A 12,851-nucleotide genomic window follows, 5' to 3' on the forward strand; every position below is an offset into this window, starting at 1 on the left:
TTGCCAGGCATGGAGCTGGTTTTGTTCCCGGGCCGCGGGCGGGCAGAGGAGCACGGAGGCTCCCCCCGGGCACGGGCGTGCAGGGCCGGCGTTGGGAACACGGCAGACCCGGTCCTGTGGCAGCTGCTGGAGCGCCTTCATCCTGTTTTGTTGTAGTATTCTATTCTTCACGCAGTGACCCCTTGGGGGCAGAGCGAGGACACTGTGGGGACACCGCTCCCGGAGCGGAGGGGGTCGTGCAGGGGGTGACCCTGGCATCTGGTGGCACGGAGCTGAGTCGGGATTGCTTTAGGGGAAGCCAAGTGGGATTTGCCTTTCTAAGCTGTGGTGGGGGCCGATGAGGCCAGAGCTGAGCTCTCCCCCAGTGCCACCGTTCGTGCAGTCGTGTCCCCAAACAAACCACTGCTTCAGGTCCTGCAGCTCCGGCTTCTGCTCAGCCCCCGTCCCACTGCGCCGGGGCTCCTGGGTGGGCACGGCTGCTCCCCTGCCCCTGACCCTCACATGGGGATGGCTGCAGCCTCCCCTCACCACAAAGAGCAGAGCCGCTCCCCTCTTTGTTTTCTCCCCTTATTTCCCCCATCTAAACCAAAGACACAGCCAGGCCTGCTTGCCCAATGGAACCTCGTCCCCTGGGTGGGTGCAAAACCCTTCTTGTCCCCCTGGGCCCCCAAAACCGTGCAATGAAGAGGAGCTGGTGCCAGCGCAGCAGGGACCACGTGTGACAGGTGCCATACGTAACCCACCCCCCACCCCCTCTCCTGGCACCAACCCATGCCCACCCTGCAGAATTTTAACCACAAACACGTGGGTTCGGATGCATTTCCACACACCAAGCCCAGATCACGGCTCTGCTCCCCTGTACCCCCAGCCCAGGAGCTGCCATCGGCAACGGGTTGCAGCTCCCACCCATCAGGCTGCGCCGCTCGCTCCATCGCTTGCACAAAGGCAGAACCCGCACCATGATGTAAAGCTGTGTTGTATCTACAGCCACGTCCAACTCCACCACAGGGACGCAAAGCCGGACAGCAGGCGCGGCTCTGAGCTGTTGCAGCCATTTACTCATCACCACTTAGGGGTAGAGAGAAAATAAATAGAAACATTCTCGTCATCCTTCACGACGTAAAACAAAAAACCAGGCACGCAGCCCTCCGCCTCCTCGGGAAGAGCAGGGGGTGCCTCCAGGCCTTGGAGGGGGGCTCAGCGCCCAGCCTGGATGTCGGCTGGCCGCAACTGCCGCTCGCCCTCGGCCAGGAAGATGCGCATTGCCCTGTGCAGCATGTGGACGCCCAGGCGCTGGCGCCGTGCCGGGGACCAGCTGGCTGCCACGCCATAGCAGTTCCCCTTCCTCTGGTTGGTGACGGCACGCAGCCCTGCGGGGTCAGCGCACACAGCTCCCACACCGCGCTTGCCGTGGGGTCCCCGTGAGCACCCGCATGGCTGTAAGGTCCCCATTAGCACCCGCAGCCCCATGAGGTTGGGATTCCCTTTAGCGCCTGTGGCCCCTGAGGTCCCCCCTTAGCACCTACGTCCCTATAGTGACAAACCCCCCCGTTAGCACCCATGGGGTCCCATTAACAGCTGCTCCAACCCATCTTTTCCCCGCAGGAGATCAGTTTGGGGCATTGTACCCAAACCTTGTGTTGCTATCCAGGGACCCCCAGCTCTCATAGAATCATAGAATCACCAAGGTCGGAAAAGACCTAAAAGCTCATCCAGTCCAACCGTTCACCTATTCCCAATAGCTCCCACTAAACCACGTCCCTCCACACAACATCCAGCCTTTCCTTGAACACCCCAAGGATCGGTGACTCCACCACCTGCCTTGGCAGTCCATTCCAGTGCCTGACCACCCTTTCTGAAAAGTAATACTTCCCAATGTCCAGCCTGAATCTCCCCTCTCTCCATGGAATCTCTCCATGTGTGCCAGGACGGGCTGCATCCCCCTGCTGCCATACACGAGGGGGGACCAGCCCTCACAAACCCCCATCCCCCGCTCACCCAGGGCCTCCAGCAAGCAGCCCTCCCTCGTGTACGCCTCAGCCGGCACGCTGCTCTGGAAGCAGTGCAGAGAGATGACACCCATCCCACTTGCCCAGATCTCCAGGATGCGCCGCACCTTGGGACAGCCCTGTGGGACAGCCCCGTGCCCATAAAGCCTCCTCCTTTCCCATGCGATCCACCCCACACCCACCCCATCCCACCTTCCTTGTCCCCATGCGGTGCTGGGTCACAGCCTCGGCGAGGTGGCTGTAGGGCCGGGCACGCGTTCCTTTCCCCACATAGAAGATGGCATCAACGAAGGTCCTGAAGCACTCCGTGGGGCTCAGGCGGTGGCAGCGCAATGGGAGCTCCTGCGTGGTCCTGGGGGTGCAAATCCCACCCCGGGGGCACAAAGAACCTCCAGATGTCGGGTTCCCAGCCTCAGGGGCGACCCAAGAGGCGGCACAGCCCTACCTGGGGTCGAGCAGGAGGTAGTTGAAGCTGGCTTTGAGCAGCCCCTCGCGCCAATGCCGGCTCCGGTCGGGGCGGTCGAATTGCTGTGCCAACACCGTCTCATCCTCGGTGCAGTTGGGGATACGGCCGGTGCGTAGTGCATCTGTCAGCTCAGGGCTGTGCCCTGGAAGGGGGGGGGGGATTGGGGTCATCCTGAGCCCCCCCAGCACTACGGGGATGGAGGTCCCCAGGATTCACCTGCCGGGCTGCGGCTCAGCTCCTCCAAGCGCCGCAGGTACACGCGCCGGGTGAGCACTGTGATGGGTCCTGGGTCGTAGCCCAGCGCCCGCAGCCGCCGGAGGAGTGCTTCATCTGAGAGCACCCGCAGGGACTGCACTTGGTCCCCGTCCCCAGGGCCGGTGGTCTCAGCACTGGGACTGTGCCACTCAGAGGGCGGGCATCCGTCGGGATCCACGGGCTGGTGGGGACTGCGGTCCGCAGGCGAGCACGGCATCGGTGGGGTCCTTGGCTCCGGGATCCTGGGGTCAGTGGCAGGAGTGGAGTTCTGAACACGTGATGGGGAATCCTGGAGGTTGTCACTGCCCCCAGGAGCCGGCAGCACTGTGGGGCTGGGAGAACACTGGGCATCTGATGGGGAGTCCTGGGGGTGGCTGGGATCCCCAGGACCCAGCAGCACAGTAGGGCTGAGGGATCCCTCAGCACCCGACAGAGGGTTCTGGGCACAGCCGTGATCCCCAGGAGCTAGCAGCACTGTGGGGCTGGAGCTGCTGGTCCCCAGGGGCTGGCTGGGGGTCCTGGGGAGGATCTGGGTGTCATCTGAGGACCCTGTGCTTTCTGCATCCCCACCAGACACATCCTCACCACCGAGGGCAACACAGTGCCCTGGGGTGGTGGCAGGGTCGCCGGGGACGCCCCTGGGTGCTCTGATCCGGGGGGGCCTGCGGGGCTTCTCCAGGCTGGCATCAAAAAGAGAGGAGGAGGAGGAGGAGGAAGCATTGAGCCTCGCTGCTGAGGCCTGAAGGCGGCTCTTGGTGCGGGGGGTGACGTGGCAGAACTGGGGGTGCTGCAGCCCCTGTGAAGTGACATCCCCTACAGCAGGGCTGCAAGGGAGCTCCAGGCTGCGGGGGGGGGAGCCCTCGAGGCTGCAGCCCTGGAACAGCACAGGCAGCTCCTCCGCAGCTGAGGGGTTCTGGGCAGGCAGCTCACAGGGTCCTGCTGAGGAGGGGGCTTCTCCTGGGCACACCCCAGCCCTGCTGGGCTCCAACATCTCCACTGCAGTGAGGAAATGCTCGCTATCCTCACTGCCGTCCCCAGGGAGGTCATGGCCTCTGGTTCCTGCTTCCAACACCCCACAATCCCTGCTGCAGCGCAGGGGCTGGGGGGGGCTCCTGGCCCCAGCAGTGGGCTGCAGGGAGGAGCTGCACGCCCCCGTTCCCTTTAGGGGTACCTCCTCATGCTCACCCCCAGCCCAGAGCAGTGTGCTGGATGCCAGGGGCTGCAGAGGCAGAGCCAGACACCCTGGGGTGAGGGAGGAACCCAAGGAGGGTTGAACACAGCACGGGGGCTCCCCCAACCGACAGCTGCCCCCCAGCCCAGGCTCCTCCAGCTGGGTCACGCGAGTGCTGCTCAGCAGCTCCGCAGCGCTGCAATCCTCGGACAAGAAGGACAGTGAGCGCCGGAGTCCCCGGGGGGCCGGGAGGCTCCAGTCCCGCAGGAGCCGCACGCACAGCCCATGGCCCTGCTCCAGCGCCAGGTCGATGGCTCGCTTCCCGTCCTGCAGGGAAGGAACACCGCTGCTGGTGTCGCTCCCACCAAGGACGGAGGGCTCCGAGGCGCCGCCCCCAGCGCTAACCTGGTCCCGCAGCTCCGGGTCCCCCCCGTTCTGCAGCAGCAGCTCCAGGCACCCGCAGCTCCCCCAGGACGCAGCGACGTGCAGCGGCGTGAGCCCCTCGGCAGCCCTACCACCGTACCGGCGTCACCGCCGTCCTCTCGGGGGCTCCGCTCCCACTCGGCAGAACGGAGCCGAGCTCCCCAAGGCCGTTACCTGGCATTGGGGTCCCCTCCATAGCGCAGCAGCAGCCGCAAGCAGCGCACGCCTCCCCCGGACCCCCCGGCAGCGCTCAGATGGATGGGGGCGAACCCCCCTGAAAGCAGCAGATTGGGGTCGGCCCCGTGCCGCAGGAGGATCTCCACCGCCCTGCGGGGGAACAACGCGGGGTCACCGCCCCTACCGCAGCATCACCCGAGCCTCGGCCACACGGCAAAGCGACAGCCCGGGCTGCAAAGCCCACGCCGCCGCCGCGAAGCCCGGGCTGCTGCAACGCCCGACCCTTCCCCGTGCAACCTTCGACCCCTGACCCGACCCATCCCATCCCATCCCATCCCGTCCCGTCCCATCCCATCCCATCCCGATGCCCTCTTACTCCTCGCGCCCGCCCCGCAGCGCCGCACACAGCCGCCCCGCCGCCCCGCGCCGCCCCGCGCCATTCATGCCGCCCTGCGCACGCGCCTCCCAGCTTCGAATTCCCCGCGCGCCGCCGCTGATTGGCGGGCGAGGCGACCAATAGGAGGCGGCCAGAGGCCGCCACACCCTTCCGCCGGATGTGGGGGAGAACGAAGGGGGCGTGGCCACAAGTGCCGAGCTGCGGCGCCCGCTGCCCGCCCCACTTCCGCCCGGTGCCTCCAGCGCTCCGCACCAGCGCCACCCAGCGCCGCGCTCCAGCATTGCACGCAGTGCCCCGCGCAGCGCTGTGCACAGAACTGCCCGATGCTTCCCACTACCCTGCATCGTCACCACCCAGTGCCTCCCAGTAACCCCCCCCTCCCAGCCCCTCACCACGTCCAGCAGCAGCCCCAGCGCTGCCCTGTGCCCCCGGCTATCCCCTGCCATCCACAGCATCCTTCACATCCCCCTGGGCGTCCTCACCTCCCTCACATCTCCAGTACAGAAACCACCACACCACCACCACAGCCAGGCAGGAAAACATCTCTTTTTTCCCCGTTTCCACAGCCGTGCACCCAAATCCAATGGTGTGGTGGCCGTGGGGTGGCCCTTCCCCAGATCAGACGGTGGCCTCCACTTCGGGGGGCTCGTCCCCCTCCAGCAGGCTGTATGCTGCATGGCTCTGGAAGGGTCTCTGCAGGGGATGCGCCAGCAGCTTGGCCATGCAGTTGTGCAGCTCCACCGCTGGCCCTGTCAGCGTCACCTCATACCTGTAGTTGGTGCCCTTGGTGTCCAAGCTGCCAAAGAAGGCATACAGCTCCTGCGGGGCAAAGGATATGAGCAGCAGGGGGGTGGCACAGCGCTGTCTCCCCCCACCCCTTCCATGCATACCTTCCAGCTGGTCTCATCCTCCTTCTCCTCCGCCCCATTGTGGATGTAGACGACGTCGAAGAAGAAATAAGGGCACTGCAGCATCTTCTGCAGGGGGAGAAGCGAGCACGGCTCCGCATGCACCAGCGTGCAGAAATTGGTGTTCAGCCCAGGGGGGTGAGGAGGGGGGGGGTTCCTTACCTTCATCTGCTCCGACACAGAGAACTGGGGCTGGCAGCCGGGGCGGCCGAGCACCAGGATGGTGCGCACCACGTAGGGTGGCGGGATGGTCTGCACGTTGTCCGTCACCGGCAGCTCGATCTTCTGCTGGCTGTGATGCCATGCTGGGACTGAGCGCCATGCAATGCGCCCCCCGCCCCAGTAACACCCCCCAGGGGCTGCTCTGCACTGGGAGATTCCAGCCCTGACCCCCCCAGCGCCGCCCCCCCAGCTGTATGGACTCACATGAGGTTGAAGAGCCCATCCAGATCTGCGGTGTGAGGTAAGGAGCAATGCTGGCACACAGAGCCCCCACCCCCCCACCCCCATAACCAAACCCAACGCGCACCAGTGATGCAGCAGAATGGGACAAAACTGGGGGCAAAACCTCCAGAAATGCCATTTGGTGGCTGTGGAGGAGCTGGCATCACACCCATGGCACACCAGGCTGCACCAGGGGCACCATGGGTCTCTGCCCTCTGCAAGAATGGACTGAGACCCCTTCCTGCCCCAGTATCAGCGGATACTGAAGGACTTGCAGATGACGGTCTCCAGGTCGTAGAGGCAGCTGCAGACCTCACGGGGGTCCGAGGTGAACCCTGAAAGCTGGGAGGGGGCAGGTGAGGGTCACAGAGCCATCCCCATCCCCATTTCATCCCCACCCCATCCCATCCCATTCCATCCCCACCCCATTCCATCCCCATCCCCATCCCCATCCCCATCCCCATCCCCATCCCGCCCCATCCCACCCCATCCCCACTCACCCACGTGGCATCATTGTTCACCACCACCAGTGCAAACTCGTGGCTCTTGTCAATCTTGTGCTTCGTCCTCACAAACATCTCAATCATCTTCTGCGAGATGTTCAGTGCGTTGGTCTTGGAGCTGTCAAGAATGTTGGGGAGGGGAGGGGGGGGCACAGCGCTCAGCAGGGTCCCCCCCTCTCACCCCTTCCCCACACCAGCCCCACCACTCACTCACCCATTAAACGACTCCAGCTTGGGTAGAGCCATCTCCTCAGCCAGATCCAGGCAGATGATCTGGGTGAGACCCCCATGGCTGAGCCCTGCACCCCACAACCGAGCCCCCCCCCCCCAGAACCACGCACTCACCACCTTCTCAGGGCAGTTCACCCTCGGCGTTTTCACCTGCACCTCGGGAGGGGGGTGTGCAGGGCCGGGCCAGGCGGTGCCATCGGGGGCTGCGGTGCCCTGGGGGCTGTCCTCACTGCTGGCCGCCTCCCCCTCGCCCTCACTGCGGTTGCCCACACTGCTCTGAGCGCTCAATGCCCGATCCTCAGCACCTTCAGGGTTGGAGCGAGTGCGGGGCCGCTGCTCCGGAGCTTTTTCCTCCTCCTCCTCAGCAGCACTGCCCGGCCCAGACGTGTCCATCCCGCAGCTGCGCTCCATGGCACCGAGCTGGGGAGGAGGGGGCTGTGAGGGGCGGGGGATCATTGCACCCCAGCTCTGTGCACCCCGTATCCGTGCTCTCTTCATGCTGTGCACCCTTTGCTCAGTGCACCCCATACCCCATGCATACCGTGTGACCCAATCCCCAGGCACCCCCTGCTCCGCGCACCCCACAACCACAAACTCCTCGTTCTGTGCACTCCGTACCCCACGCATACTCTGCTCTGTGCACCCCAGCTCCGTGCACCCCCAGCTCCGTGCACCCCCAGCTCCGTGCACCCCACACCCGTGCACCCCCAGCTTTGTGCACCCTCTCCTCCGACACCCCGCACTCTGCACACCCCCTCGCCCCATTCACCCCCACCCCTCTCCCTCCCGTTCCACGCACCCCCGGGGCGGGGGGGCCCCTCCCGACCGCCCCCCCCCCCCCCCCCCCCGGCACACACGGACCCCAACCCCCCCCGCTGCCCCTCATCCCCGCGCAGCCCCTCCGCGCTCTCACCCGCTCTCGGCCGCCCGAGCCCCGCTCGGCGCAACCCGGAAGTGCCCCCCCTCGCAGGGGCTGCTGGGAGTTGTAGTTCTCCGGGCGCTGCTGACACGTGGCGTCACCCGGGCGCGCACCGCACCCCGAACACGTGTGCACCGCCGTGCAACAGCCCCTGCACTCCAAATACCCACGCGCGCAGCCTCCTGCACCCCCAAAAATCCGTGCGCACCGTCCTGCACTCATGCAAATCCTCCTGCACTCAAGGACAGTGGGCAGAGTGGTGCTCACAGCTGGCTCCATGGGCAGCCACGTGCACGGGAGGCCCGGCGTGGGGCAGAGCGGGGCGATGGGGTGGGGATGGGGTCCCCAGAGCCCCCCAGGATGGCCGTCACCCGGCGCAGGGCAGCGCAACAGTTAAGTGCAGGATGCAGCGGGGCTGCTGAGGAAGAGGAAATCTCAGCAGGAACACAGAGTGGCCAAGGCCAGGGGCGGCCCCGCGGGGCCCCACCAGCAGCAGGATCCGGTCATTGCGGGATCCGGTCACTGTGGGGCCAAGCTGTGGGGCTGAACTGTGGGGCCGGGTGCTGGAAGGCGACAAGGGATGGAGGAGGCGAGTGGGGTGACCCAGAGGGCACAGGGTGCTTCATGTCCCCAGAGCTCATTTTTTGTCCCCATCTCTGCCAAACTGCATCCGGCGGCAGCCTCACTGCACCCCAACCACACAGGCACCCCCTCTGCATGTTTTGACCCCCAGGGCCAGGCTGGGCAGAGCCCCTCCTCCCCACTGCGCCTTGCAAGCGAGCGGCTGGACGAGGACAAGGGCAGGGATGAGGACGAGGACAAGGATGAAGATGAGGACCCAGCTGCGGCAGGGGATGAGCAGCACATCACCACGCTGCTGGCCTGCACAAACCCCCACAGCACTCGGCATCTGCCCCATAAGGAGGAAGAAGAGCACTCGGGGTGCACCAGCAGCCCCCGCCCCGATGGGCGGCAGCCTCAAGGGCTCGATGGCACTGGGAAGGAAGGTGGGTGCAGCTCTCCGTGCCATGCCTTGCCATGGCGCACTGCGCTGTGCCACGGTGCGGCGTGCCGCGCCACGCCAGGAGCTGACCCCGCGCCCCCTCCCCAGCCCCCCGCCCCGACCTCTTTGCTGCCCTGCAGCACGCCGTCAGCTCGCTGGAACGCGCCGTCATCTCCCGGCATCGGCGCACGCCGGCACCGCCAGCAGAGTGGGCACAGGTGGGGCAGCGCGGCCACGGACAGCCCCGACACCACGGGTGTGGGCACTGCCCCACGGCCTTGTGCCTCCAGAGCCTGGAGGAGCTGCAGCGCGTGGCGGGGACGTGGCAGGGCCTGGAGAGGGGAGAGGGGCTGCTGGAGGCGGCGGCGAGGAACGCGGCGCTGCTGGAGGCGCTGGGGCACCGCGACGAGGAGCTGAGCCGCACCACGGAGGCACTGCAGGCGTTGCAGGGGGAGCGCGAGCGGCTGCAGGGGAAGGTGGGTGTGGGGCAGCACCGGTCTGAGCCCCACGGTTTGGGCCTTGGGTTCAGCGCTGTGCTCACACAGGTGTGGGAGCTGCAGGAGGCTCTGGCCAGGCTGGAAGGAATGGGTGGTGCTGGGGGTGACGCCGTGGGGCTCAGCAGTGCTCCAAGACTGGGGGACCCCCAGGTGAGTGCGGGGCAAGGGTGGATGGGGCTCCATTTAGGGGATCCCCCTCAGTGCTGGGCTCTCCTTGTCCCCTCTGCAGGACTTGTCTGGCTGCCTCCTGAGCTACGACGAAGCTCAGCACCAAAGCGCTCAGCCCCACAGCCCGCTCTCCCCCCTGCCCTCAGAAGGTGCCAGCCAGGAGCTGGAGGACAGGATGCAACAGCTACAGGGGTGAGTCCCCCCGACCCCAGCAACTGCTGAGCACCTCTGGTGGGGAAACTGAGGCACAGAGCTGACCGGGCAGCGATGCACAGGCACACGGAGAGGCTGAAGGAGGTGAACCAGCAGCTCTCGGCTGCCCTGCACGACTGCAAGAGCGATTCGGAGCGGCTCAGCATGGTGCTGGGGCAGCACGAGTCACGCAGCAGCGCGCTGCGCCTGGCACTGCACTGCAGGTGGGGACGGGGCAGGGATGGGGTTGGGGTGGGGGGGGGGGGGGGAGGAACAGCCCCAGTGCTGCGCTGAGCCCCTCTGTGTGCAGTGAGCGCTGCGTGGACGCCTATGCTGCACTGCTGGAACGGATGTGGGCGAAGCTGGGCAGGGATGGGCACGGCCCCGATGCTGGTGAGTGCCAACCTGGGGGACGCGGGATGTCGGGGTGCTGAGGGTCATCTGTGGGGGCATGGAGGAAGGAGGCTGTGTTGAGGGGATGGCGGGAGGATATTGGGAGGATGCTGCAGGCGTGCAGGGGTATATAATGGGATTTTGTGGGGATTCTGAGGGGATGCGGGCATCCTGGGTGCTGGCACACTGAGCACACCGTGGCCACACCACCCATCCCATTCCCAGGAGCCATGGGGAAGCAGAGCGCAGAGCATGGCTGTGGGCCCAGCCCCACACAGAGCCTGCAGCTCCCGGGCCAAGCAGAGCCGAAGGACAGCGGGGTCAGCTCCTGCCCCAGGCTGCACAGGTACCCCATTCCCATCCCCAGGGTGTCCCAGCACCCTACGCCCACCTCACTGCCCCTTCATCCCTGTCCACACAGCGCCCACGGGTCAGAGGAGGGGGCCCTGCGTGAGGCCATCCGGCAGCTGCGTGCCGAGCAGGCGGCCGTGCAGGTGTCCCTGAGCCATGTCCCCATGCCCACCCGCGCCCCATCCCGCTGTGGTGAGGACATCCGTGCCCGTGCTGAGCGTGCTCTGCAGGATGCTCGTGCCCTCCTGCCTGGCTGGAGGCGGCCAGAGAGAGCGGAGCTGCTGCGGGAGATCGCAGAGCTGAAGGTGAGCACAGCGAGGTCCCCCGGGGGAGGTGATGACGGGAGGTGATGGTGACAGCATTGCTCTGCCAGGAGGCCATGGCCGAGCTGAGGATGCGGCTGCAGTTGGCAGAGAAGGAGAAGAGGGGCTTGGAAGTGCTGGTGGCTGCGCAGGGCCCACGGGAGGCAGCGCTGCGCCTGGTGCTGCAGCACATGGAGCGGGAGCAGGGGGCTCACAGCCCCTCCAGCAGCTCCAGCAGCAGCGAGGAGGTGAGGCTCCTTGCGTCCCAGGGGCTGCTCGGTGCTGACCCCCCACACACACACTGCTGCCCCCCTCTGCTCTCTGCAGGATGCTCCGATGGGAGCAGCAGCACTGCAGCGCCCTGCGGACCCGGAGAGGACGGCGCAGGAGCTGCAGCGTGCTTTGGCACGGTGAGAGCCCACAGCTCTGGGTGTGCTGCATTAACTGCAGCGCTGTGCCGGGCACTGCCATGCGTGTGTCCCACAGCATCGAGCAGCTGCACGCCCGAGCACAGGCCCTGGTGCTGTCCCTGGAGCAGAGCAGTGCTGTCAGCCGTGTGCAGCACGAGAAGTGCATCGCCGTCACCAGAGAGTCCTTCCATGCTCACAGGTGGGCAAGGGCAGCCTAAACCATGGGGCTTTCCTGCATGTCCTGGGTGCACGTCCCCCCTGCGTGCCCCAAAGCACCGTTTCTTCCTGCACCCTCTCAAAACTCTCCGCCCTCCTGCGCACCCCAGAAGTGCCGTCCCTTCCTGCGCACCCACAAAGCAAGATCTCCTCCTGCAAAGCACCCTTCCCGCAAAGCGCGGTCTCCCTTTCCGCTCTCCCTGCCTGCACTCTGTCACCACGCACCCACCGCAGCCTGCCCCCACAGCCCGCAGTGCCCCCACTCCATCCCCATACCCCACACTGATGCTGTCCCCACAGTGCTCTGGCCCTGGCGTACCGCAGCGCCCGGCACAAGCAGGCAGCACAGCTGCAGCACCTGGAGGCACGGGCAGGAGCCGTGCAGCAGCAGCAGGCGCAGCGCATGCAGGCATTGGCACGACGGCTGCAGGCCTTGGAGCAGCGCAGGGCTGGCGGCGAGACCTGCATTTAGGGACGCAGGGGACAATAAAGCACTGGTGCTCGTGGCTGTGGCTCGGCCGCACTGGGGGTGGATGGGGGGGCTGTGGGGTCGGCTCATCCCTGTAACAAAGCCGTTCCCCCCCCCCCTTCCCGCGGCCCCAGATGAAGCCGTTCCGTTCGCCCTGACGCGGGATCAAAGGTGACGGCGGTGGCCCCATGCATATTCAGGAGGAAGAGGAGCAGTGACCCCGCACGGGGTCAGGGGCTGGGGGGGGGGGGAGCGGGGCTGGAGGCGGCTGTGCGTCCCCCGCAGCAATGAGAGCCCAGCAGAAGTGGGGTGAGCGTGGGGTGAAGATGCGTGTGGGGCTGTGGGATGTGTGGGGCGCTGGGGAGACCGAAGCACGGGGCCGCAGGGGGGGGATGGAGGGCTGCAGCACCCTGGGGACGTCCTGCTGTGGAGTTCAAGGCTCAGCAGATCGATATCCAGATGGCGGGTGGGCAGACGGGGTGTGGGGTGGGCGGCAAGGGGGGAATCGGGGACACCAAGGTGCCGGGGTATGGGGATAAAAGGATTCCAGGCAGAGATGGGGCATGGGGACATAAGGATTCTGGGCAGGGATGCAGGGGGCAGAAGTGTAGGGCACAGATGTTTATAAGCATATAATAGATGACCATGTTGCTAAAGATCCCTTGAAGACGTTCTGCTAGGGGAAAAGAGCAGGAGTGGGGCTGTCAGCACTCTGAAGACGTGGAGGGGGATGGCAGGGACACAGAGCTGGAAGGATGCAGAAGTGCAGGGCAGGGATGCACGGTAGGGATGCAGGGATGTAGGGATGCACAGGGGGGCTGTAGGGCTGCTGTCTCGGCTGGGACAAGGCTGCTTCGTCGGGGGGTTCGGGGGGGGGGGGCCACTGGCAGTGGTGTGGATGGGCTGACCCACGGGTTGAAGGTCAGGGCTCCGTGCTCAGACCCCTT

General features: G+C 66.1%; 3 protein-coding genes across 5 annotated transcripts; 1 reads left to right on the forward strand and 2 right to left on the reverse strand.

Annotated features, from left to right (window-relative positions):
* Positions 1-1,197: 1,197 nt before the first annotated feature.
* ANKLE1 (ankyrin repeat and LEM domain containing 1) lies at positions 1,198-5,179 on the reverse strand. The gene is made up of 8 exons (XM_042836286.1): positions 4,878-5,179; positions 4,499-4,651; positions 4,307-4,412; positions 2,692-4,228; positions 2,455-2,617; positions 2,202-2,361; positions 1,999-2,128; positions 1,198-1,370 (listed from the first exon to the last, which is right to left on the reverse strand). The coding sequence occupies exons 1-8, from the start codon at positions 5,177-5,179 to the stop codon at positions 1,198-1,200; spliced, it is 2,724 nt and encodes a 907-aa protein (XP_042692220.1).
* A 245-nt stretch (positions 5,180-5,424) lies between these two features.
* BABAM1 (BRISC and BRCA1 A complex member 1) lies at positions 5,425-7,957 on the reverse strand. 3 transcript variants are annotated; one of them, XM_042836281.1, is made up of 9 exons: positions 7,898-7,957; positions 7,099-7,404; positions 6,968-7,026; positions 6,751-6,871; positions 6,514-6,592; positions 6,233-6,257; positions 5,969-6,098; positions 5,789-5,875; positions 5,425-5,717 (listed from the first exon to the last, which is right to left on the reverse strand). In XM_042836281.1, the coding sequence occupies exons 2-9, from the start codon at positions 7,393-7,395 to the stop codon at positions 5,517-5,519; spliced, it is 999 nt and encodes a 332-aa protein (XP_042692215.1). In that variant the 5' UTR covers positions 7,396-7,404; positions 7,898-7,957; the 3' UTR covers positions 5,425-5,516. The 3 variants fall into 3 exon arrangements, with proteins under 3 accessions (XP_042692215.1, XP_042692214.1, XP_042692216.1); XM_042836280.1 differs by having other exon boundaries at positions 7,099-7,419; positions 7,898-7,916; XM_042836282.1 differs by lacking the exon at positions 7,898-7,957 and having other exon boundaries at positions 7,099-7,551.
* A 413-nt stretch (positions 7,958-8,370) lies between these two features.
* Positions 8,371-11,935, forward strand: USHBP1 (USH1 protein network component harmonin binding protein 1). Its single transcript, XM_042836287.1, has 14 exons — positions 8,371-8,492; positions 8,637-8,910; positions 9,015-9,124; positions 9,197-9,382; positions 9,452-9,553; positions 9,633-9,763; positions 9,847-9,987; positions 10,074-10,156; positions 10,382-10,502; positions 10,578-10,812; positions 10,881-11,057; positions 11,137-11,219; positions 11,296-11,418; positions 11,736-11,935. The coding sequence occupies exons 1-14, from the start codon at positions 8,484-8,486 to the stop codon at positions 11,905-11,907; spliced, it is 1,947 nt and encodes a 648-aa protein (XP_042692221.1). The 5' UTR covers positions 8,371-8,483; the 3' UTR covers positions 11,908-11,935.
* Positions 11,936-12,851: the final 916 nt, after the last annotated feature.

Source organism: Centrocercus urophasianus, unplaced genomic scaffold, assembly GCF_019232065.1.
Source record: "Centrocercus urophasianus isolate 14NV4802_14NV808 unplaced genomic scaffold, USGS_Curo_1.0 seq_585, whole genome shotgun sequence".
Taxonomy (NCBI): Eukaryota; Metazoa; Chordata; class Aves; order Galliformes; family Phasianidae; genus Centrocercus; species Centrocercus urophasianus.

Excerpts from the sequence above, each read along its gene's own strand:
- ANKLE1 (XM_042836286.1), bottom strand. The coding sequence starts at position 5,179 with ATGCTGGAGCGCGGCGCTGGGTGGCGCTGGTGCGGAGCGCTGGAGGCA. Across the intron at positions 4,229-4,306 it reads ACCCGGAGCTGCGGGACCAG|GACGGGAAGCGAGCCATCGA; the intron begins GTTAGCGCTGGG and ends CCTTCCCTGCAG. Across the intron at positions 2,362-2,454 it reads TACCTCCTGCTCGACCCCAG|GACCACGCAGGAGCTCCCAT; the intron begins GTAGGGCTGTGC and ends TTGCACCCCCAG.
- BABAM1 (XM_042836282.1), bottom strand. The coding sequence starts at position 7,512 with ATGGGGTGCACTGAGCAAAGGGTGCACAGCATGAAGAGAGCACGGATA. Across the intron at positions 7,027-7,098 it reads TGAACTGCCCTGAGAAGGTG|ATCATCTGCCTGGATCTGGC; the intron begins GTGAGTGCGTGG and ends GGTCTCACCCAG. Across the intron at positions 5,876-5,968 it reads CTGTGTCGGAGCAGATGAAG|AAGATGCTGCAGTGCCCTTA; the intron begins GTAAGGAACCCC and ends CTCCCCCTGCAG.
- USHBP1 (XM_042836287.1), top strand. Across the intron at positions 9,554-9,632 it reads CAAGACTGGGGGACCCCCAG|GACTTGTCTGGCTGCCTCCT; the intron begins GTGAGTGCGGGG and ends TCCCCTCTGCAG. Across the intron at positions 11,220-11,295 it reads CTGCAGCGTGCTTTGGCACG|CATCGAGCAGCTGCACGCCC; the intron begins GTGAGAGCCCAC and ends TGTGTCCCACAG.